The sequence below is a fragment of the Oncorhynchus kisutch genome, linkage group LG10 (genome assembly GCF_002021735.2).
Source record: "Oncorhynchus kisutch isolate 150728-3 linkage group LG10, Okis_V2, whole genome shotgun sequence".
NCBI classification, from domain to species: Eukaryota; Metazoa; Chordata; class Actinopteri; order Salmoniformes; family Salmonidae; genus Oncorhynchus; species Oncorhynchus kisutch.
Window position 1 is genome coordinate 3,702,552 of NC_034183.2, and position 25,139 is coordinate 3,727,690.

At 50.1% G+C, this 25,139-nt stretch overlaps 1 protein-coding gene across 3 annotated transcripts in view; it reads right to left on the reverse strand.

Annotated features, from left to right (window-relative positions):
* Positions 1–21,548: 21,548 nt before the first annotated feature.
* tle3a (TLE family member 3, transcriptional corepressor a) overlaps positions 21,549–25,139 on the reverse strand; it is a 120,310-nt gene continuing 116,719 nt past the window's right edge. For all 3 annotated transcript variants that reach the window (XM_031832904.1, XM_031832905.1, XM_031832906.1), the window contains one exon: positions 21,549–23,082. In XM_031832904.1, coding sequence (XP_031688764.1) covers positions 22,975–23,082 — 108 coding nt within the window. In that variant the 3' untranslated portion in view covers positions 21,549–22,974. The remainder of the gene's footprint in view (positions 23,083–25,139) is intronic.

Below are 25,139 nucleotides of genomic sequence, written 5' to 3' on the forward strand. Positions count from 1 at the left end.
CCATCTCTACTACTCTATACAGGGTCCTGGTCTGGTCACAGCTCCATCTCTACTACTCTATACAGGGTCCTGGTCTGGTCTGGTCACAGCTCCATCTCTACTACTCTATACAGGGTCCTGGTCTGGTCTGGTCACAGCTCCATCTCTACTACTCTATACACGGTCCTGGTCTGGTCACAGCTCCATCTCTACTAGTCTATACAGGGTCCTGGTCTGGTCACAGCTCCATCTCTACTACTCTATACAGGGTCCTGGTCTGGTCACAGCTCCATCTCTACTACTCTATACAGGGTCCTGGTCTGGTCACAGCTCCATCTCTACTAGTCTATACAGGGTCCTGGTCTGGTCACAGCTCCATCTCTACTACTCTATACAGGGTCCTGGTCTGGTCACAGCTCCATCTCTACTACTCTATACAGGGTCCTGGTCTGGTCACAGCTCCATCTCTACTACTCTATACAGGGTCCTGGTCTGGTCACAGCTCCATCTCTACTACTCTATACAGGGTCCTGGTCTGGTCACAGCTCCATCTCTACTACTCTATACAGGGTCCTGGTCTGGTCACAGCTCCATCTCTACTACTCTATACAGGGTCCTGGTCTGGTCTGGTCACAGCTCCATCTCTACTACTCTATACAGGGTCCTGGTCTGGTCACAGCTCCATCTCCACTACTCTATACAGGGTCCTGGTCTGGTCACAGCTCCATCTCTACTACTCTATACAGGGTCCTGGTCTGGTCACAGCTCCATCTCTACTACTCTATACAGGGTCCTGGTCTGGTCACAGCTCCATCTCTACTACTCTATACAGGGTTCTGGTCTGGTCACAGCTCCATCTCTACTATTCTATACAGGGTCCTGGTCTGGTCTGGTCACAGCTCCATCTCTACTACTCTATACAGGGTCCTGGCCTGGTCACAGCTCCATCTCTACTACTCTATACAGGGTCCTGGTCTGGTCACAGCTCCATCTCTACTACTCTATACAGGGTCCTGGTCTGGTCTGGTCACAGCTCCATCTCTACTACTCTATACAGGGTAATGGTCTGGTCACAGCTCCATCTCTACTCCTCTATACAGGGTCCTGGTCTGGTCTGGTCACAGCTCCATCTCTACTACTCTATACAGGGTCCTGGTCTGGTCACAGCTCCATCTCTACTACTCTATACAGGGTCCTGGTCTGGTCACAGCTCCATCTCTACTACTCTATACAGGGTCCTGGTCTGGTCTGGTCACAGCTCCATCTCTACTACTCTATACAGGGTCCTGGTCTGGTCACAGCTCCATCTCTACTACTCTATACAGGGTCCTGGTCTGGTCACAGCTCCATCTCTACAGGCTCCTGGTCTGGTCTGGTCACAGCTCCATCTCTACTACTCTATACAGGCTCCTGGTCTGGTCTGGTCACAGCTCCATCTCTACTATTCTATACAGGGTCCTGGTCTGGTCTGGTCTGGTCACAGCTCCATCTCTACTACTCTATACAGGGTCCTGGTCTGGTCACAGCTCCATCTCTACTACTCTATACAGGGTTCTGGTCTGGTCACAGCTCCATCTCTCCTATTCTATACAGGGTCCTGGTCTGGTCTGGTCACAGCTCCATCTCTACTACTCTATACAGGGTCCTGGCCTGGTCAAAGCTCCATCTCTACTACTCTATACAGGGTCCTAGTCTGGTCACAGCTCCATCTCTACTACTCTATACAGGGTCCTGGTCTGGTCACAGCTCCATCTCTACTACTCTATACAGGTTAGACTGTAAACTCTCCTTCCAGACCCATATCAAACATCTCCAATCCAAAGTTAAATCTAGAATTGGCTTCCTATTTCGCAACAAAGCATCCTTCACTCATGCTGCCAAACATACCCTTGTAAAACTGACCATCCTACCAATCCTCGACTTTGGCGATGTCATTTACAAAATAGCCTCCAATACCCTACTCAACAAATTGGATGCAGTCTATCACAGTGCAATCCGTTTTATCACCAAAGCCCCATATACTACCCACCATTGCGACCTGTACGCTCTCGTTGGCTGGCCCTCGCTTCATACTCGTCGCCAAACCCACTGGCTCCATGTCATCTACAAGACCCTGCTAGGTAAAGTCCCCCCTTATCTCAGCTCGCTGGTCACCATAGCATCTCCCACCTGTAGCACACGCTCCAGCAGGTATATCTCTCTAGTCACCCCCAAAACCAATTCTTTCTTTGGCCGCCTCTCCTTCCAGTTCTCTGCTGCCAATGACTGGAACGAACTACAAAAATCTCTGAAACTGGAAACACTTATCTCCCTCACTAGCTTTAAGCACCAACTGTCAGAGCAGCTCACAGATTACTGCACCTGTACATAGCCCACCTATAATTTAGCCCAAACAACTACCTCTTTCCCAACTGTATTTAATTTTAATTTATTTATTTATTTTGCTCCTTTGCACCCCATTATTTTTTATTTCTACTTTGCACATTCTTCCATTGCAAAACTACCATTCCAGTATTTTACTTGCTATATTGTATTTACTTTGCCATCATGGCCTTTTTTGCCTTTACCTCCCTTCTCACCTCACATTGTATATAGACTTGTTTATACTGCATTATTGACTGTATGTTTGTTTTTACTCCATGTGTAACTCTGTGTCGTTTTATCTGTCGAACTGCTTTGCTTTATCTTGGCCAGGTCGCAATTGTAAATGAGAACTTGTTCTCAACTTGCCTACCTGGTTAAATAAAGGTAAAATAAAAAATAAATAAATAAAATACAGGGTCCTGGTCTGGTCTGGTCACAGCTCCATCTCTACTACTCTATACAGGGTAATGGTCTGGTCACAGCTCCATCTCTACTCCTCTATACAGGGTCCTGGTCTGGTCTGGTCACAGCTCCATCTCTACTACTCTATACAGGGTCCTGGTCTGGTCACAGCTCCATCTCTACTACTCTATACAGGGTCCTGGTCTGGTCACAGCTCCATCTCTACTACTCTATACAGGGTCCTGGTCTGGTCTGGTCACAGCTCCATCTCTACTACTCTATACAGGGTCCTGGTCTGGTCACAGCTCCATCTCTACTACTCTATACAGGGTCCTGGTCTGGTCACAGCTCCATCTCTACAGGCTCCTGGTCTGGTCTGGTCACAGCTCCATCTCTACTACTCTATACAGGCTCCTGGTCTGGTCTGGTCACAGCTCCATCTCTACTATTCTATACAGGGTCCTGGTCTGGTCTGGTCTGGTCACAGCTCCATCTCTACTACTCTATACAGGGTCCTGGTCTGGTCACAGCTCCATCTCTACTACTCTATACAGGGTCCTGGTCTGGTCACAGCTCCATCTCTACTACTCTATACAGGGTCCTGGTCTGGTCACAGCTCCATCTCTACTACTCTATACAGGGTCCTGGTCTGGTCTGGTCACAGCTCCATCTCTACTACTCTATACAGGGTCCTGGTCTGGTCTGGTCACAGCTCCATCTCTACTACTCTATACACGGTCCTGGTCTGGTCACAGCTCCATCTCTACTAGTCTATACAGGGTCCTGGTCTGGTCACAGCTCCATCTCTACTACTCTATACAGGGTCCTGGTCTGGTCACAGCTCCATCTCTACTACTCTATACAGGGTCCTGGTCTGGTCACAGCTCCATCTCTACTACTCTATACAGGGTCCTAGTCTGGTCACAGCTCCATCTCTACTACTCTATACAGGGTCCTGGTCTGGTCACAGCTCCATCTCTACTACTCTATACAGGGTCCTGGTCTGGTCTGGTCACAGCTCCATCTCTACTACTCTATACAGGGTAATGGTCTGGTCACAGCTCCATCTCTACTCCTCTATACAGGGTCCTGGTCTGGTCTGGTCACAGCTCCATCTCTACTACTCTATACAGGGTCCTGGTCTGGTCACAGCTCCATCTCTACTACTCTATACAGGGTCCTGGTCTGGTCACAGCTCCATCTCTACTACTCTATACAGGGTCCTGGTCTGGTCTGGTCACAGCTCCATCTCTACTACTCTATACAGGGTCCTGGTCTGGTCACAGCTCCATCTCTACTACTCTATACAGGGTCCTGGTCTGGTCACAGCTCCATCTCTACAGGCTCCTGGTCTGGTCTGGTCACAGCTCCATCTCTACTACTCTATACAGGCTCCTGGTCTGGTCTGGTCACAGCTCCATCTCTACTATTCTATACAGGGTCCTGGTCTGGTCTGGTCTGGTCACAGCTCCATCTCTACTACTCTATACACGGTCCTGGTCTGGTCACAGCTCCATCTCTACTAGTCTATACAGGGTCCTGGTCTGGTCACAGCTCCATCTCTACTACTCTATACAGGGTCCTGGTCTGGTCACAGCTCCATCTCTACTACTCTATACAGGGTCCTGGTCTGGTCACAGCTCCATCTCTACTACTCTATACAGGGTCCTAGTCTGGTCACAGCTCCATCTCTACTACTCTATACAGGGTCCTGGTCTGGTCACAGCTCCATCTCTACTACTCTATACAGGGTCCTGGTCTGGTCTGGTCACAGCTCCATCTCTACTACTCTATACAGGGTAATGGTCTGGTCACAGCTCCATCTCTACTCCTCTATACAGGGTCCTGGTCTGGTCTGGTCACAGCTCCATCTCTACTACTCTATACAGGGTCCTGGTCTGGTCACAGCTCCATCTCTACTACTCTATACAGGGTCCTGGTCTGGTCACAGCTCCATCTCTACTACTCTATACAGGGTCCTGGTCTGGTCTGGTCACAGCTCCATCTCTACTACTCTATACAGGGTCCTGGTCTGGTCACAGCTCCATCTCTACTACTCTATACAGGGTCCTGGTCTGGTCACAGCTCCATCTCTACAGGCTCCTGGTCTGGTCTGGTCACAGCTCCATCTCTACTACTCTATACAGGCTCCTGGTCTGGTCTGGTCACAGCTCCATCTCTACTATTCTATACAGGGTCCTGGTCTGGTCTGGTCTGGTCACAGCTCCATCTCTACTACTCTATACAGGGTCCTGGTCTGGTCACAGCTCCATCTCTACTACTCTATACAGGGTCCTGGTCTGGTCACAGCTCCATCTCTACTACTCTATACAGGGTCCTGGTCTGGTCTGGTCACAGCTCCATCTCTACTACTCTATACAGGGTCCTGGTCTGGTCTGGTCACAGCTCCATCTCTACTACTCTATACACGGTCCTGGTCTGGTCACAGCTCCATCTCTACTAGTCTATACAGGGTCCTGGTCTGGTCACAGCTCCATCTCTACTACTCTATACAGGGTCCTGGTCTGGTCACAGCTCCATCTCTACTACTCTATACAGGGTCCTGGTCTGGTCACAGCTCCATCTCTACTAGTCTATACAGGGTCCTGGTCTGGTCACAGCTCCATCTCTACTACTCTATACAGGGTCCTGGTCTGGTCACAGCTCCATCTCTACTACTCTATACAGGGTCCTGGTCTGGTCACAGCTCCATCTCTACTACTCTATACAGGGTCCTGGTCTGGTCACAGCTCCATCTCTACTACTCTATACAGGGTCCTGGTCTGGTCACAGCTCCATCTCTACTACTCTATACAGGGTCCTGGTCTGGTCACAGCTCCATCTCTACTACTCTATACAGGGTCCTGGTCTGGTCACAGCTCCATCTCTACTACTCTATACAGGGTCCTGGTCTGGTCACAGCTCCATCTCTACTACTCTATACAGGGTTCTGGTCTGGTCACAGCTCCATCTCTACTATTCTATACAGGGTCCTGGTCTGGTCTGGTCACAGCTCCATCTCTACTACTCTATACAGGGTCCTGGCCTGGTCACAGCTCCATCTCTACTACTCTATACAGGGTCCTGGTCTGGTCACAGCTCCATCTCTACTACTCTATACAGGGTCCTGGTCTGGTCTGGTCACAGCTCCATCTCTACTACTCTATACAGGGTAATGGTCTGGTCACAGCTCCATCTCTACTCCTCTATACAGGGTCCTGGTCTGGTCTGGTCACAGCTCCATCTCTACTACTCTATACAGGGTCCTGGTCTGGTCACAGCTCCATCTCTACTACTCTATACAGGGTCCTGGTCTGGTCACAGCTCCATCTCTACTACTCTATACAGGGTCCTGGTCTGGTCTGGTCACAGCTCCATCTCTACTACTCTATACAGGGTCCTGGTCTGGTCACAGCTCCATCTCTACTACTCTATACAGGGTCCTGGTCTGGTCACAGCTCCATCTCTACAGGCTCCTGGTCTGGTCTGGTCACAGCTCCATCTCTACTACTCTATACAGGCTCCTGGTCTGGTCTGGTCACAGCTCCATCTCTACTATTCTATACAGGGTCCTGGTCTGGTCTGGTCTGGTCACAGCTCCATCTCTACTACTCTATACAGGGTCCTGGTCTGGTCACAGCTCCATCTCTACTACTCTATACAGGGTTCTGGTCTGGTCACAGCTCCATCTCTCCTATTCTATACAGGGTCCTGGTCTGGTCTGGTCACAGCTCCATCTCTACTACTCTATACAGGGTCCTGGCCTGGTCAAAGCTCCATCTCTACTACTCTATACAGGGTCCTAGTCTGGTCACAGCTCCATCTCTACTACTCTATACAGGGTCCTGGTCTGGTCACAGCTCCATCTCTACTACTCTATACAGGGTCCTGGTCTGGTCTGGTCACAGCTCCATCTCTACTACTCTATACAGGGTAATGGTCTGGTCACAGCTCCATCTCTACTCCTCTATACAGGGTCCTGGTCTGGTCTGGTCACAGCTCCATCTCTACTACTCTATACAGGGTCCTGGTCTGGTCACAGCTCCATCTCTACTACTCTATACAGGGTCCTGGTCTGGTCACAGCTCCATCTCTACTACTCTATACAGGGTCCTGGTCTGGTCTGGTCACAGCTCCATCTCTACTACTCTATACAGGGTCCTGGTCTGGTCACAGCTCCATCTCTACTACTCTATACAGGGTCCTGGTCTGGTCACAGCTCCATCTCTACAGGCTCCTGGTCTGGTCTGGTCACAGCTCCATCTCTACTACTCTATACAGGCTCCTGGTCTGGTCTGGTCACAGCTCCATCTCTACTATTCTATACAGGGTCCTGGTCTGGTCTGGTCTGGTCACAGCTCCATCTCTACTACTCTATACACGGTCCTGGTCTGGTCACAGCTCCATCTCTACTAGTCTATACAGGGTCCTGGTCTGGTCACAGCTCCATCTCTACTACTCTATACAGGGTCCTGGTCTGGTCACAGCTCCATCTCTACTACTCTATACAGGGTCCTGGTCTGGTCACAGCTCCATCTCTACTACTCTATACAGGGTCCTAGTCTGGTCACAGCTCCATCTCTACTACTCTATACAGGGTCCTGGTCTGGTCACAGCTCCATCTCTACTACTCTATACAGGGTCCTGGTCTGGTCTGGTCACAGCTCCATCTCTACTACTCTATACAGGGTAATGGTCTGGTCACAGCTCCATCTCTACTCCTCTATACAGGGTCCTGGTCTGGTCTGGTCACAGCTCCATCTCTACTACTCTATACAGGGTCCTGGTCTGGTCACAGCTCCATCTCTACTACTCTATACAGGGTCCTGGTCTGGTCACAGCTCCATCTCTACTACTCTATACAGGGTCCTGGTCTGGTCTGGTCACAGCTCCATCTCTACTACTCTATACAGGGTCCTGGTCTGGTCACAGCTCCATCTCTACTACTCTATACAGGGTCCTGGTCTGGTCACAGCTCCATCTCTACAGGCTCCTGGTCTGGTCTGGTCACAGCTCCATCTCTACTACTCTATACAGGCTCCTGGTCTGGTCTGGTCACAGCTCCATCTCTACTATTCTATACAGGGTCCTGGTCTGGTCTGGTCTGGTCACAGCTCCATCTCTACTACTCTATACAGGGTCCTGGTCTGGTCACAGCTCCATCTCTACTACTCTATACAGGGTTCTGGTCTGGTCACAGCTCCATCTCTCCTATTCTATACAGGGTCCTGGTCTGGTCTGGTCACAGCTCCATCTCTACTACTCTATACAGGGTCCTGGCCTGGTCAAAGCTCCATCTCTACTACTCTATACAGGGTCCTAGTCTGGTCACAGCTCCATCTCTACTACTCTATACAGGGTCCTGGTCTGGTCACAGCTCCATCTCTACTACTCTATACAGGGTCCTGGTCTGGTCTGGTCACAGCTCCATCTCTACTACTCTATACAGGGTAATGGTCTGGTCACAGCTCCATCTCTACTCCTCTATACAGGGTCCTGGTCTGGTCTGGTCACAGCACCATCTCTACTACTCTATACAGGGTCCTGGTCTGGTCACAGCTCCATCTCTACTACTCTATACAGGGTCCTGGTCTGGTCACAGCTCCATCTCTACTACTCTATACAGGGTCCTGGTCTGGTCTGGTCACAGCTCCATCTCTACTACTCTATACAGGGTCCTGGTCTGGTCACAGCTCCATCTCTACTACTCTATACAGGGTCCTGGTCTGGTCACAGCTCCATCTCTACAGGCTCCTGGTCTGGTCTGGTCACAGCTCCATCTCTACTACTCTATACAGGCTCCTGGTCTGGTCTGGTCACAGCTCCATCTCTACTATTCTATACAGGGTCCTGGTCTGGTCTGGTCTGGTCACAGCTCCATCTCTACTACTCTATACACGGTCCTGGTCTGGTCACAGCTCCATCTCTACTAGTCTATACAGGGTCCTGGTCTGGTCACAGCTCCATCTCTACTACTCTATACAGGGTCCTGGTCTGGTCACAGCTCCATCTCTACTACTCTATACAGGGTCCTGGTCTGGTCACAGCTCCATCTCTACTACTCTATACAGGGTCCTAGTCTGGTCACAGCTCCATCTCTACTACTCTATACAGGGTCCTGGTCTGGTCACAGCTCCATCTCTACTACTCTATACAGGGTCCTGGTCTGGTCTGGTCACAGCTCCATCTCTACTACTCTATACAGGGTAATGGTCTGGTCACAGCTCCATCTCTACTCCTCTATACAGGGTCCTGGTCTGGTCTGGTCACAGCTCCATCTCTACTACTCTATACAGGGTCCTGGTCTGGTCACAGCTCCATCTCTACTACTCTATACAGGGTCCTGGTCTGGTCACAGCTCCATCTCTACTACTCTATACAGGGTCCTGGTCTGGTCTGGTCACAGCTCCATCTCTACTACTCTATACAGGGTCCTGGTCTGGTCACAGCTCCATCTCTACTACTCTATACAGGGTCCTGGTCTGGTCACAGCTCCATCTCTACAGGCTCCTGGTCTGGTCTGGTCACAGCTCCATCTCTACTACTCTATACAGGCTCCTGGTCTGGTCTGGTCACAGCTCCATCTCTACTATTCTATACAGGGTCCTGGTCTGGTCTGGTCTGGTCACAGCTCCATCTCTACTACTCTATACAGGGTCCTGGTCTGGTCACAGCTCCATCTCTACTACTCTATACAGGGTTCTGGTCTGGTCACAGCTCCATCTCTCCTATTCTATACAGGGTCCTGGTCTGGTCTGGTCACAGCTCCATCTCTACTACTCTATACAGGGTCCTGGCCTGGTCAAAGCTCCATCTCTACTACTCTATACAGGGTCCTAGTCTGGTCACAGCTCCATCTCTACTACTCTATACAGGGTCCTGGTCTGGTCACAGCTCCATCTCTACTACTCTATACAGGGTCCTGGTCTGGTCTGGTCACAGCTCCATCTCTACTACTCTATACAGGGTAATGGTCTGGTCACAGCTCCATCTCTACTCCTCTATACAGGGTCCTGGTCTGGTCTGGTCACAGCACCATCTCTACTACTCTATACAGGGTCCTGGTCTGGTCACAGCTCCATCTCTACTACTCTATACAGGGTCCTGGTCTGGTCACAGCTCCATCTCTACTACTCTATACAGGGTCCTGGTCTGGTCTGGTCACAGCTCCATCTCTACTACTCTATACAGGGTCCTGGTCTGGTCACAGCTCCATCTCTACTACTCTATACAGGGTCCTGGTCTGGTCACAGCTCCATCTCTACAGGCTCCTGGTCTGGTCTGGTCACAGCTCCATCTCTACTACTCTATACAGGCTCCTGGTCTGGTCTGGTCACAGCTCCATCTCTACTATTCTATACAGGGTCCTGGTCTGGTCTGGTCTGGTCACAGCTCCATCTCTACTACTCTATACAGGGTCCTGGTCTGGTCACAGCTCCATCTCTACTACTCTATACAGGGTCCTGGTCTGGTCACAGCTCCATCTCTACTACTCTATACAGGGTCCTGGTCTGGTCACAGCTCCATCTCTACTACTCTATACAGGGTCCTGGTCTGGTCTGGTCACAGCTCCATCTCTACTACTCTATACAGGGTCCTGGTCTGGTCTGGTCACAGCTCCATCTCTACTACTCTATACACGGTCCTGGTCTGGTCACAGCTCCATCTCTACTAGTCTATACAGGGTCCTGGTCTGGTCACAGCTCCATCTCTACGACTCTATACAGGGTCCTGGTCTGGTCACAGCTCCATCTCTACTACTCTATACAGGGTCCTGGTCTGGTCACAGCTCCATCTCTACTACTCTATACAGGGTCCTAGTCTGGTCACAGCTCCATCTCTACTACTCTATACAGGGTCCTGGTCTGGTCACAGCTCCATCTCTACTACTCTATACAGGGTCCTGGTCTGGTCTGGTCACAGCTCCATCTCTACTACTCTATACAGGGTAATGGTCTGGTCACAGCTCCATCTCTACTCCTCTATACAGGGTCCTGGTCTGGTCTGGTCACAGCTCCATCTCTACTACTCTATACAGGGTCCTGGTCTGGTCACAGCTCCATCTCTACTACTCTATACAGGGTCCTGGTCTGGTCACAGCTCCATCTCTACTACTCTATACAGGGTCCTGGTCTGGTCTGGTCACAGCTCCATCTCTACTACTCTATACAGGGTCCTGGTCTGGTCACAGCTCCATCTCTACTACTCTATACAGGGTCCTGGTCTGGTCACAGCTCCATCTCTACAGGCTCCTGGTCTGGTCTGGTCACAGCTCCATCTCTACTACTCTATACAGGCTCCTGGTCTGGTCTGGTCACAGCTCCATCTCTACTATTCTATACAGGGTCCTGGTCTGGTCTGGTCTGGTCACAGCTCCATCTCTACTACTCTATACAGGGTCCTGGTCTGGTCACAGCTCCATCTCTACTACTCTATACAGGGTCCTGGTCTGGTCACAGCTCCATCTCTACTACTCTATACAGGGTCCTGGTCTGGTCTGGTCACAGCTCCATCTCTACTACTCTATACAGGGTCCTGGTCTGGTCTGGTCACAGCTCCATCTCTACTACTCTATACACGGTCCTGGTCTGGTCACAGCTCCATCTCTACTAGTCTATACAGGGTCCTGGTCTGGTCACAGCTCCATCTCTACTACTCTATACAGGGTCCTGGTCTGGTCACAGCTCCATCTCTACTACTCTATACAGGGTCCTGGTCTGGTCACAGCTCCATCTCTACTAGTCTATACAGGGTCCTGGTCTGGTCACAGCTCCATCTCTACTACTCTATACAGGGTCCTGGTCTGGTCACAGCTCCATCTCTACTACTCTATACAGGGTCCTGGTCTGGTCACAGCTCCATCTCTACTACTCTATACAGGGTCCTGGTCTGGTCACAGCTCCATCTCTACTACTCTATACAGGGTCCTGGTCTGGTCACAGCTCCATCTCTACTACTCTATACAGGGTCCTGGTCTGGTCACAGCTCCATCTCTACTACTCTATACAGGGTCCTGGTCTGGTCTGGTCACAGCTCCATCTCTACTACTCTATACAGGGTCCTGGTCTGGTCACAGCTCCATCTCCACTACTCTATACAGGGTCCTGGTCTGGTCACAGCTCCATCTCTACTACTCTATACAGGGTCCTGGTCTGGTCACAGCTCCATCTCTACTACTCTATACAGGGTCCTGGTCTGGTCACAGCACCATCTCTACTACTCTATACAGGGTTCTGGTCTGGTCACAGCTCCATCTCTACTATTCTATACAGGGTCCTGGTCTGGTCTGGTCACAGCTCCATCTCTACTACTCTATACAGGGTCCTGGCCTGGTCACAGCTCCATCTCTACTACTCTATACAGGGTCCTGGTCTGGTCACAGCTCCATCTCTACTACTCTATACAGGGTCCTGGTCTGGTCTGGTCACAGCTCCATCTCTACTACTCTATACAGGGTAATGGTCTGGTCACAGCTCCATCTCTACTCCTCTATACAGGGTCCTGGTCTGGTCTGGTCACAGCTCCATCTCTACTACTCTATACAGGGTCCTGGTCTGGTCACAGCTCCATCTCTACTACTCTATACAGGGTCCTGGTCTGGTCACAGCTCCATCTCTACTACTCTATACAGGGTCCTGGTCTGGTCTGGTCACAGCTCCATCTCTACTACTCTATACAGGGTCCTGGTCTGGTCACAGCTCCATCTCTACTACTCTATACAGGGTCCTGGTCTGGTCACAGCTCCATCTCTACAGGCTCCTGGTCTGGTCTGGTCACAGCTCCATCTCTACTACTCTATACAGGCTCCTGGTCTGGTCACAGCTCCATCTCTACTATTCTATACAGGGTCCTGGTCTGGTCTGGTCTGGTCACAGCTCCATCTCTACTACTCTATACAGGGTCCTGGTCTGGTCACAGCTCCATCTCTACTACTCTATACAGGGTTCTGGTCTGGTCACAGCTCCATCTCTCCTATTCTATACAGGGTCCTGGTCTGGTCTGGTCACAGCTCCATCTCTACTACTCTATACAGGGTCCTGGCCTGGTCAAAGCTCCATCTCTACTACTCTATACAGGGTCCTAGTCTGGTCACAGCTCCATCTCTACTACTCTATACAGGGTCCTGGTCTGGTCACAGCTCCATCTCTACTACTCTATACAGGGTCCTGGTCTGGTCTGGTCACAGCTCCATCTCTACTACTCTATACAGGGTCCTGGTCTGGTCACAGCTCCATCTCTACTACTCTATACAGGGTCCTGGTCTGGTCACAGCTCCATCTCTACTACTCTATACAGGGTCCTGGTCTGGTCTGGTCACAGCTCCATCTCTACTACTCTATACAGGGTCCTGGTCTGGTCACAGCTCCATCTCTACAGGCTCCTGGTCTGGTCTGGTCACAGCTCCATCTCTACTACTCTATACAGGCTCCTGGTCTGGTCTGGTCACAGCTCCATCTCTACTATTCTATACAGGGTCCTGGTCTGGTCTGGTCTGGTCACAGCTCCATCTCTACTACTCTATACAGGGTCCTGGTCTGGTCTGGTCTGGTCACAGCTCCATCTCTACTACTCTATACAGGGTCCTGGTCTGGTCACAGCTCCATCTCTACTACTCTATACAGGGTCCTGGTCTGGTCACAGCTCCATCTCTACTACTCTATACAGGGTCCTGGTCTGGTCTGGTCACAGCTCCATCTCTACTACTCTATACAGGGTCCTGGTCTGGTCTGGTCACAGCTCCATCTCTACTACTCTATACAGGCTCCTGGTCTGGTCTGGTCACAGCTCCATCTCTACTATTCTATACAGGGTCCTGGTCTGGTCTGGTCTGGTCACAGCTCCATCTCTACTACTCTATACAGGGTCCTGGTCTGGTCACAGCTCCATCTCTACTACTCTATACAGGGTCCTGGTCTGGTCACAGCTCCATCTCTACTACTCTATACAGGGTCCTGGTCTGGTCTGGTCACAGCTCCATCTCTACTACTCTATACAGGGTCCTGGTCTGGTCTGGTCACAGCTCCATCTCTACTACTCTATACACGGTCCTGGTCTGGTCACAGCTCCATCTCTACTAGTCTATACAGGGTCCTGGTCTGGTCACAGCTCCATCTCTACTACTCTATACAGGGTCCTGGTCTGGTCACAGCTCCATCTCTACTACTCTATACAGGGTCCTGGTCTGGTCACAGCTCCATCTCTACTACTCTATACAGGGTCCTAGTCTGGTCACAGCTCCATCTCTACTACTCTATACAGGGTCCTGGTCTGGTCACAGCTCCATCTCTACTACTCTATACAGGGTCCTGGTCTGGTCACAGCTCCATCTCTACAGGCTCCTGGTCTGGTCTGGTCACAGCTCCATCTCTACTACTCTATACAGGCTCCTGGTCTGGTCTGGTCACAGCTCCATCTCTACTATTCTATACAGGGTCCTGGTCTGGTCTGGTCTGGTCACAGCTCCATCTCTACTACTCTATACAGGGTCCTGGTCTGGTCACAGCTCCATCTCTACTACTCTATACAGGGTCCTGGTCTGGTCACAGCTCCATCTCTACTACTCTATACAGGGTCCTGGTCTGGTCTGGTCACAGCTCCATCTCTACTACTCTATACAGGGTCCTGGTCTGGTCTGGTCACAGCTCCATCTCTACTACTCTATACACGGTCCTGGTCTGGTCACAGCTCCATCTCTACTAGTCTATACAGGGTCCTGGTCTGGTCACAGCTCCATCTCTACTACTCTATACAGGGTCCTGGTCTGGTCACAGCTCCATCTCTACTACTCTATACAGGGTCCTGGTCTGGTCACAGCTCCATCTCTACTAGTCTATACAGGGTCCTGGTCTGGTCACAGCTCCATCTCTACTACTCTATACAGGGTCCTGGTCTGGTCACAGCTCCATCTCTACAGGCTCCTGGTCTGGTCTGGTCACAGCTCCATCTCTACTACTCTATACAGGCTCCTGGTCTGGTCTGGTCACAGCTCCATCTCTACTATTCTATACAGGGTCCTGGTCTGGTCTGGTCTGGTCACAGCTCCATCTCTACTAGTCTATACAGGGTCCTGGTCTGGTCACAGCTCCATCTCTACTACTCTATACAGGGTCCTGGTCTGGTCACAGCTCCATCTCTACTACTCTATACAGGGTCCTGGTCTGGTCACAGCTCCATCTCTACTACTCTATACAGGGTCCTAGTCTGGTCACAGCTCCATCTCTACTACTCTATACAGGGTCCTGGTCTGGTCACAGCTCCATCTCTACTACTCTATACAGGGTCCTGGTCTGGTCTGGTCACAGCTCCATCTCTACTACTCTATACAGGGTAATGGTCTGGTCACAGCTCCATCTCTACTCCTCTATACAGGGTCCTGGTCTGGTCTGGTCACAGCTCCATCTCTACTACTCTATACAGGGTCCTGGTCTGGTCACAGCTCCATCTCTACTACTCTATACAGGGTCCTGGTCTGGTCACAGCTCCATCTCTACTACTCTATACAGGGTCCTGGTCTGGTCTGGTCACAGCTCCATCTCTACTACTCTATACAGGGTCCTGGTCTGGTCACAGCTCCATCTCTACTACTCTATACAGGGTCCTGGTCTGGTCACAGCTCCATCTCTACTACTCTATACAGGGTCCTGGTCTGGTCACAGCTCCATCTCTACTACTCTATACAGGGTCCTGGTCTGGTCACAGCTCCATCTCTACTACTCTATACAGGGTCCTGGTCTGGTCACAGCTCCATCTCTACTAGTCTATACAGGCTCCTGGTCTGGTCTGGTCACAGCTCCATCTCTACTACTCTATACAGGCTCCTGGTCTGGTCTGGTCACAGCTCCATCTCTACTATTCTATACAGGGTCCTGGTCTGGTCTGGTCTGGTCACAGCTCCATCTCTACTACTCTATACAGGGTCCTGGTCTGGTCACAGCTCCATCTCTACTACTCTATACAGGGTCCTGGTCTGGTCACAGCTCCATCTCTACTACTCTATACAGGGTCCTGGTCTGGTCTGGTCACAGCTCCATCTCTACTACTCTATACAGGGTCCTGGTCTGGTCTGGTCACAGCTCCATCTCTACTACTCTATACACGGTCCTGGTCTGGTCACAGCTCCATCTCTACTAGTCTATACAGGGTCCTGGTCTGGTCACAGCTCCATCTCTACTACTCTATACAGGGTCCTGGTCTGGTCACAGCTCCATCTCTACTACTCTATACAGGGTCCTGGTCTGGTCACAGCTCCATCTCTACTAGTCTATACAGGGTCCTGGTCTGGTCACAGCTCCATCTCTACTACTCTATACAGGGTCCTGGTCTGGTCACAGCTCCATCTCTACTACTCTATACAGGGTCCTGGTCTGGTCTGGTCACAGCTCCATCTCTACTACTCTATACAGGGTCCTGGTCTGGTCACAGCTCCATCTCTACTACTCTATACAGGGTCCTGGTCTGGTCACAGCTCCATCTCTACAGGCTCCTGGTCTGGTCTGGTCACAGCTCCATCTCTACTACTCTATACAGGCTCCTGGTCTGGTCTGGTCACAGCTCCATCTCTACTATTCTATACAGGGTCCTGGTCTGGTCTGGTCTGGTCACAGCTCCATCTCTACTACTCTATACAGGGTCCTGGTCTGGTCACAGCTCCATCTCTACTACTCTATACAGGGTTCTGGTCTGGTCACAGCTCCATCTCTCCTATTCTATACAGGGTCCTGGTCTGGTCTGGTCACAGCTCCATCTCTACTACTCTATACAGGGTCCTGGCCTGGTCAAAGCTCCATCTCTACTACTCTATACAGGGTCCTAGTCTGGTCACAGCTCCATCTCTACTACTCTATACAGGGTCCTGGTCTGGTCACAGCTCCATCTCTACTACTCTATACAGGGTCCTGGTCTGGTCTGGTCACAGCTCCATCTCTACTACTCTATACAGGGTAATGGTCTGGTCACAGCTCCATCTCTACTCCTCTATACAGGGTCCTGGTCTGGTCTGGTCACAGCTCCATCTCTACTACTCTATACAGGGTCCTGGTCTGGTCACAGCTCCATCTCTACTACTCTATACAGGGTCCTGGTCTGGTCACAGCTCCATCTCTACTACTCTATACAGGGTCCTGGTCTGGTCTGGTCACAGCTCCATCTCTACTACTCTATACAGGGTCCTGGTCTGGTCACAGCTCCATCTCTACTACTCTATACAGGGTCCTGGTCTGGTCACAGCTCCATCTCTACAGGCTCCTGGTCTGGTCTGGTCACAGCTCCATCTCTACTACTCTATACAGGCTCCTGGTCTGGTCTGGTCACAGCTCCATCTCTACTATTCTATACAGGGTCCTGGTCTGGTCTGGTCTGGTCACAGCTCCATCTCTACTACTCTATACAGGGTCCTGGTCTGGTCACAGCTCCATCTCTACTACTCTATACAGGGTCCTGGTCTGGTCACAGCTCCATCTCTACTACTCTATACAGGGTCCTGGTCTGGTCACAGCTCCATCTCTACTACTCTATACAGGGTCCTGGTCTGGTCTGGTCACAGCTCCATCTCTACTACTCTATACAGGGTCCTGGTCTGGTCTGGTCACAGCTCCATCTCTACTACTCTATACACGGTCCTGGTCTGGTCACAGCTCCATCTCTACTAGTCTATACAGGGTCCTGGTCTGGTCACAGCTCCATCTCTACTACTCTATACAGGGTCCTGGTCTGGTCACAGCTCCATCTCTACTACTCTATACAGGGTCCTGGTCTGGTCACAGCTCCATCTCTACTACTCTATACAGGGTCCTAGTCTGGTCACAGCTCCATCTCTACTACTCTATACAGGGTCCTGGTCTGGTCACAGCTCCATCTCTACTACTCTATACAGGGTCCTGGTCTGGTCTGGTCACAGCTCCATCTCTACTACTCTATACAGGGTAATGGTCTGGTCACAGCTCCATCTCTACTCCTCTATACAGGGTCCTGGTCTGGTCTGGTCACAGCTCCATCTCTACTACTCTATACAGGGTCCTGGTCTGGTCACAGCTCCATCTCTACTACTCTATACAGGGTCCTGGTCTGGTCACAGCTCCATCTCTACTACTCTATACAGGGTCCTGGTCTGGTCTGGTCACAGCTCCATCTCTACTACTCTATACAGGGTCCTGGTCTGGTCACAGCTCCATCTCTACTACTCTATACAGGGTCCTGGTCTGGTCACAGCTCCATCTCTACAGGCTCCTGGTCTGGTCTGGTCACAGCTCCATCTCTACTACTCTATACAGGCTCCTGGTCTGGTCTGGTCACAGCTCCATCTCTACTATTCTATACAGGGTCCTGGTCTGGTCTGGTCTGGTCACAGCTCCATCTCTACTACTCTATACAGGGTCCTGGTCTGGTCACAGCTCCATCTCTACTACTCTATACAGGGTCCTGGTCTGGTCACAGCTCCATCTCTACTACTCTATACAGGGTCCTGGTCTGGTCTGGTCACAGCTCCATCTCTACTACTCTATACAGGGTCCTGGTCTGGTCTGGTCACAGCTCCATCTCTACTACTCTATACACGGTCCTGGTCTGGTCACAGCTCCATCTCTACTAGTCTATACAGGGTCCTGGTCTGGTCACAGCTCCATCTCTACTACTCTATACAGGGTCCTGGTCTGGTCACAGCTCCATCTCTACTACTCTATACAGGGTCCTGGTCTGGTCACAGCTCCATCTCTACTAGTCTATACAGGGTCCTGGTCTGGTCACAGCTCCATCTCTACTACTCTATACAGGGTCCTGGTCTGGTCACAGCTCCATCTCTACTACTCTATACAGGGTCCTGGTCTGGTCACAGCTCCATCTCTACAGGCTCCTGGTCTGGTCTGGTCACAGCTCCATCTCTACTACTCTATACAGGCTCCTGGTCTGGTCTGGTCACAGCTCCATCTCTACTATTCTATACAGGGTCCTGGTCTGGTCTGGTCTGGTCACAGCTCCATCTCTACTACTCTATACAGGGTCCTGGTCTGGTCACAGCTCCATCTCTACTACTCTATACAGGGTCCTGGTCTGGTCACAGCTCCATCTCTACTACTCTATACAGGGTCCTGGTCTGGTCACAGCTCCATCTCTACTACTCTATACAGGGTCCTGGTCTGGTCTGGTCACAGCTCCATCTCTACTACTCTATACAGGGTCCTGGTCTGGTCTGGTCACAGCTCCATCTCTACTACTCTATACACGGTCCTGGTCTGGTCACAGCTCCATCTCTACTAGTCTATACAGGGTCCTGGTCTGGTCACAGCTCCATCTCTACTACTCTATACAGGGTCCTGGTCTGGTCACAGCTCCATCTCTACTACTCTATACAGGGTCCTGGTCTGGTCACAGCTCCATCTCTACTACTCTATACAGGGTCCTAGTCTGGTCACAGCTCCATCTCTACTACTCTATACAGGGTCCTGGTCTGGTCACAGCTCCATCTCTACTACTCTATACAGGGTCCTGGTCTGGTCTGGTCACAGCGCCATCTCTACTACTCTATACAGGGTAATGGTCTGGTCACAGCTCCATCTCTACTCCTCTATACAGGGTCCTGGTCTGGTCTGGTCACAGCTCCATCTCTACTACTCTATACAGGGTCCTGGTCTGGTCACAGCTCCATCTCTACTACTCTATACAGGGTCCTGGTCTGGTCACAGCTCCATCTCTACTACTCTATACAGGGTCCTGGTCTGGTCTGGTCACAGCTCCATCTCTACTACTCTATACAGGGTCCTGGTCTGGTCTGGTCACAGCTCCATCTCTACTACTCTATACAGGGTCCTGGTCTGGTCACAGCTCCATCTCTACTACTCTATACATGGTCCTGGTCTGGTCACAGCTCCATCTCTACAGGCTCCTGGTCTGGTCTGGTCACAGCTCCATCTCTACTACTCTATACAGGCTCCTGGTCTGGTCTGGTCACAGCTCCATCTCTACTATTCTATACAGGGTCCTGGTCTGGTCTGGTCACAGCTCCATCTCTACTACTCTATACAGGGTCCTGGTCTGGTCACAGCTCCATCTCTACTACTCTATACAGGGTCCTGGTCTGGTCACAGCTCCATCTCTACTACTCTATACAGGGTCCTGGTCTGGTCTGGTCACAGCTCCATCTCTACTACTCTATACAGGGTCCTGGTCTGGTCTGGTCACAGCTCCATCTCTACTACTCTATACACGGTCCTGGTCTGGTCACAGCTCCATCTCTACTAGTCTATACAGGGTCCTGGTCTGGTCACAGCTCCATCTCTACTACTCTATACAGGGTCCTGGTCTGGTCACAGCTCCATCTCTACTACTCTATACAGGGTCCTGGTCTGGTCACAGCTCCATCTCTACTACTCTATACAGGGTCCTAGTCTGGTCACAGCTCCATCTCTACTACTCTATACAGGGTCCTGGTCTGGTCACAGCTCCATCTCTACTACTCTATACAGGGTCCTGGTCTGGTCTGGTCACAGCGCCATCTCTACTACTCTATACAGGGTAATGGTCTGGTCACAGCTCCATCTCTACTCCTCTATACAGGGTCCTGGTCTGGTCTGGTCACAGCTCCATCTCTACTACTCTATACAGGGTCCTGGTCTGGTCACAGCTCCATCTCTACTACTCTATACAGGGTCCTGGTCTGGTCACAGCTCCATCTCTACTACTCTATACAGGGTCCTGGTCTGGTCTGGTCACAGCTCCATCTCTACTACTCTATACAGGGTCCTGGTCTGGTCTGGTCACAGCTCCATCTCTACTACTCTATACAGGGTCCTGGTCTGGTCACAGCTCCATCTCTACTACTCTATACAGGGTCCTGGTCTGGTCACAGCTCCATCTCTACAGGCTCCTGGTCTGGTCTGGTCACAGCTCCATCTCTACTACTCTATACATGCTCCTGGTCTGGTCTGGTCACAGCTCCATCTCTACTATTCTATACAGGGTCCTGGTCTGGTCTGGTCTGGTCACAGCTCCATCTCTACTACTCTATACAGGGTCCTGGTCTGGTCACAGCTCCATCTCTACTACTCTATACAGGGTCCTGGTCTGGTCACAGCTCCATCTCTACTACTCTATACAGGGTCCTGGTCTGGTCTGGTCACAGCTCCATCTCTACTACTCTATACAGGGTCCTGGTCTGGTCTGGTCACAGCTCCATCTCTACTACTCTATACACGGTCCTGGTCTGGTCACAGCTCCATCTCTACTAGTCTATACAGGGTCCTGGTCTGGTCACAGCTCCATCTCTACTACTCTATACAGGGTCCTGGTCTGGTCACAGCTCCATCTCTACTACTCTATACAGGGTCCTGGTCTGGTCACAGCTCCATCTCTACTAGTCTATACAGGGTCCTGGTCTGGTCACAGCTCCATCTCTACTACTCTATACAGGGTCCTGGTCTGGTCACAGCTCCATCTCTACTACTCTATACAGGGTCCTGGTCTGGTCACAGCTCCATCTCTACTACTCTATACAGGGTCCTGGTCTGGTCACAGCTCCATCTCTACTACTCTATACAGGGTCCTGGTCTGGTCAGACAGGGGTATTGTATGCCACTAGATATTATGTTTCACGTGTTCCTCTCGTGCTTTGTTCAGTGCTCCAGTAGAAATGTAATTTTCTACAGGGGGGGGGGGGGGGGGTTTGGGGTTAAGATTATATCGTAATTACATTTCAGGAAAAGGTCAGGCTGGAAAAGGATCACGACAAAAGGAAAGATGAAAAATATAAATATTTTTATAAAGATCTTCATCGTCCTGAGAGAGGGAGAGATCCAAGGAGAGGACAGAACATGTTTTATTTTTGTAAATTGAACCTTTATTTAACCAGGCAAGAACAAACTCTTATTTACAAATGACGGCCTACCCCCCCCCCCACCCCACCCCCTCGGCCAAACTCGGACGATGCTGGGCAACTTGTGCGCCGCCCCCTATGGGACTCCCAATCACGGCCCGGATGTGACGCAGTCTGGGATTCGAACCAGGGACTGTAGTGACTCCTCTAGCACTGAGATGCAGTGCCTTAGACCTCTGCGCCACTCGGGAGCCCAAATACATGCAGAGAGAACCATCACACAGGCAGAAACAGAGAGAGTGAATCTGGACACCAGAAAACAAAGGCCTTTTATTCCGCCGTCACGTACACCAGCTAAACTACTATGTACATTTGACTAAACACAGGCTGCTTTTTCACGCTGAGTCAAACTGAACCTCGAACCTCTCTCCTCTGTACCCTCTCTGTGCCGCCGAGACACATAAAACAAATAGTGATTGAAAAACGATGTTTTTCTTCTTCTCTTACTTCCTCTGGAGCTTCCTGGACTCCCTCAGCTAGTGTAGGGCTATTCCTTAGTCCTGACGAGGGAGGGCTGGCAGAGCCTGAGACACAATACCAGTCTGGTCACGTTTGGCCAAACTCAGCCCCGGCACCGCCCTCCTACCCAGGTCAGCGAAGCGTCCCAGATAGCCGGGGGGGGGGGCTGTGTGCCAGCAGACTCCAGAACGCCAACATCACATCCAGGATGTCTGTCTCTGTGAGGGAGGAAGGAGTCATCCATAATCCCATCTGAGGTCCTCTACTCCACCATAATCCCATTTGAGGTCCTCCACTCCACCATAATCCCATCTGAGGTCCTCCACTCCACCACAATCCCATCTGAGGTCCTCCACTCCACCACAATCCCATCTGAGGTCCTCCACTCCACCATAATCCCATCTGAGGTTCTCCACTCCACCACAATCCCATCTGAAGTCCTCCACTCCATCATAATCCCATCTGAGGTTCTCCAATCCATCATAATCCCATTTGAGGTCCTCCACTCCATCATAATCCCACCTGAGGTTCTCCAATCCACCATAATCCCATTTGAGGTCCTCCTCTCCACCATAATCCCATCGGAGGTTCTCCAATCCACCATAATCCTATTTGAGGTTCTCCACTCCACCATAATCCCATCTGAGGTTCTCCAATCCACCATAATCCCATTTGAGGTCCTTCTCTCCACCATAATCCCATCTGAGGTCCTCCTCTCCACCATAATCCCATCTGAGGTTCTCCAATCCACCATAATCCCATTTGAGGTTCTCCACTCCACCATAATCCCATCTGAGGTTCTCCAATCCACCATAATCCTATTTGAGGTCCTCCACTCCATCATAATCCCATCTGAGGTTCTCCAATCCACCACAATCTCATCTGTCCATCCGTCTGTGTGTCTGTCTCTAGTAGATGACCTCGTAGACAGTAGCCTTCTTGTCCCCGGAGCCTGTGACGATGTACTTGTCGTCTGCTGAGATGTCACAGCTCAGGACTGACGAAGACTCCTTCGACTGTATGGGGGGGAGATACAACACATATTTAGTCACTTTCACTCTCTCAAACCAACGTTTAAAGTGGACAGAGGACAGCTGACCACAATGCTATATGTCGTGACATAGACTTGACAGCAGACCACAATGCTATATGTCGCGACATAGACTTGACAGCAGACCACAATGCTATATGTCGTGACATAGACTTGACAGCAGACCACAATGCTATATGTCGTGACATAGACTTGACAGCGGACCACAATTCTATTAGACTTGACAGCAGACCACAATGCTATATGTCGTGACATAGATTTGACAGCAGACCACAATGCTATATGTCGTGACATAGATTTGACAGCAGACCACAATGCTATATGTCGTGACATAGATTTGACAGCAGACCACAATGCTATATGTCGTGACATAGACTTGACAGCAGACCACAATGCTATATGTCGTGACATAGACTTGACAGCAGACCACAATGCTATATGTCGTGACATAGACTTGACAGCAGACCACAATTCTATTAGACTTGACAGCAGACCACAATGCTATATGTCGTGACATAGATTTGACAGCAGACCACAATGCTATATGTCGTGACATAGATTTGACAGCAGACCACAATGCTATATGTCGTGACATAGATTTGACAGCAGACCACAATGCTATATGTCGCGACATAGATTTGACAGCAGACCACAATGCTATATGTCGTGACATAGATTTGACAGCAGACCACAATGCTATATGTCGTGACATAGACTTGACAGCAGACCACAATGCTATATGTCGTGACATAGACTTGACAGCAGACCACAATGCTATATGTCGTGACATAGACTTGACAGCAGACCACAATTCTATTAGACTTGACAGCAGACCACAATGCTATATGTCGTGACATAGATTTGACAGCAGACCACAATGCTATATGTCGTGACATAGATTTGACAGCAGACCACAATGCTATATGTCGTGACATAGATTTGACAGCAGACCACAATGCTATATGTCGTGACAGATTTGACAGCAGACCACAATGCTATATGTCGTGACATAGATTTGACAGCTGCCTAGACCTATTTCACACTCTCCCAAGCCTTATTTGGGTTTAAATACATGTAAAATGTTTAAATTGGGGAAAAAGGACGGCTGACTAAACCCAGCCTGATGTACCAACCATTCTCTACCGCGTTTCCCAAAAGCTCCTTGAGGGAAAATTCATCTTTAGAACTGTTGGATTCTGGGTGAAACTTGGAAAAGTGTTATACTCAGAAGCATTGTATATAAAGGAGTGATAGAGAATGGTTGGTACATCAGTAATACTATAGTATCTGAGGGGTGATAGAGACTGGTTGGTACATCAGTAATACTATAGTATCTGAGGGGGGATAGAGACTGGTTGTAGTAATACTATAGTATCTGAGGGGTGATAGAGACTGGTTGGTACATCAGTAATACTATAGTATCTGAGGGGGGATAGAGACTGGTTGTAGTAATACTATAGTATCTGAGGGGGGATAGAGACTGGTTGTAGTAATACTATAGTATCTGAGGGGTGATAGAGACTGGTTGTAGTAATACTATAGTATCTGAGGGGTGATAGAGACTGGTTGTAGTAATACTATAATATCTGAGGGGGGATAGAGACTGGTTGTAGTAATACTATAGTATCTGAGGGGTGATAGAGACTGGTTGTAGTAATACTATAATATCTGAGGGGGGATAGAGACTGGTTGTAGTAATACTATAGTATCTGAGGGGTGATAGAGACTGGTTGTAGTAATACTATAATATCTGAGGGGGGATAGAGACTGGTTGTAGTAATACTATAGTATCTGAGGGGGGATAGAGACTGGTTGGTACATCAGTAATACTATAGTATCTGAGGGGTGATAGAGACTGGTTGTAGTAATACTATAGTATCTGGGGGGTGATAGAGACTGGTTGGTACATCAGTAATACTATAGTATCTGGGGGGTGATAGAGACTGGTTGGTACATCAGTAATACTATAATATCTGAGGGGGGATAGAGACTGGTTGTAGTAATACTATAGTATCTGAGGGG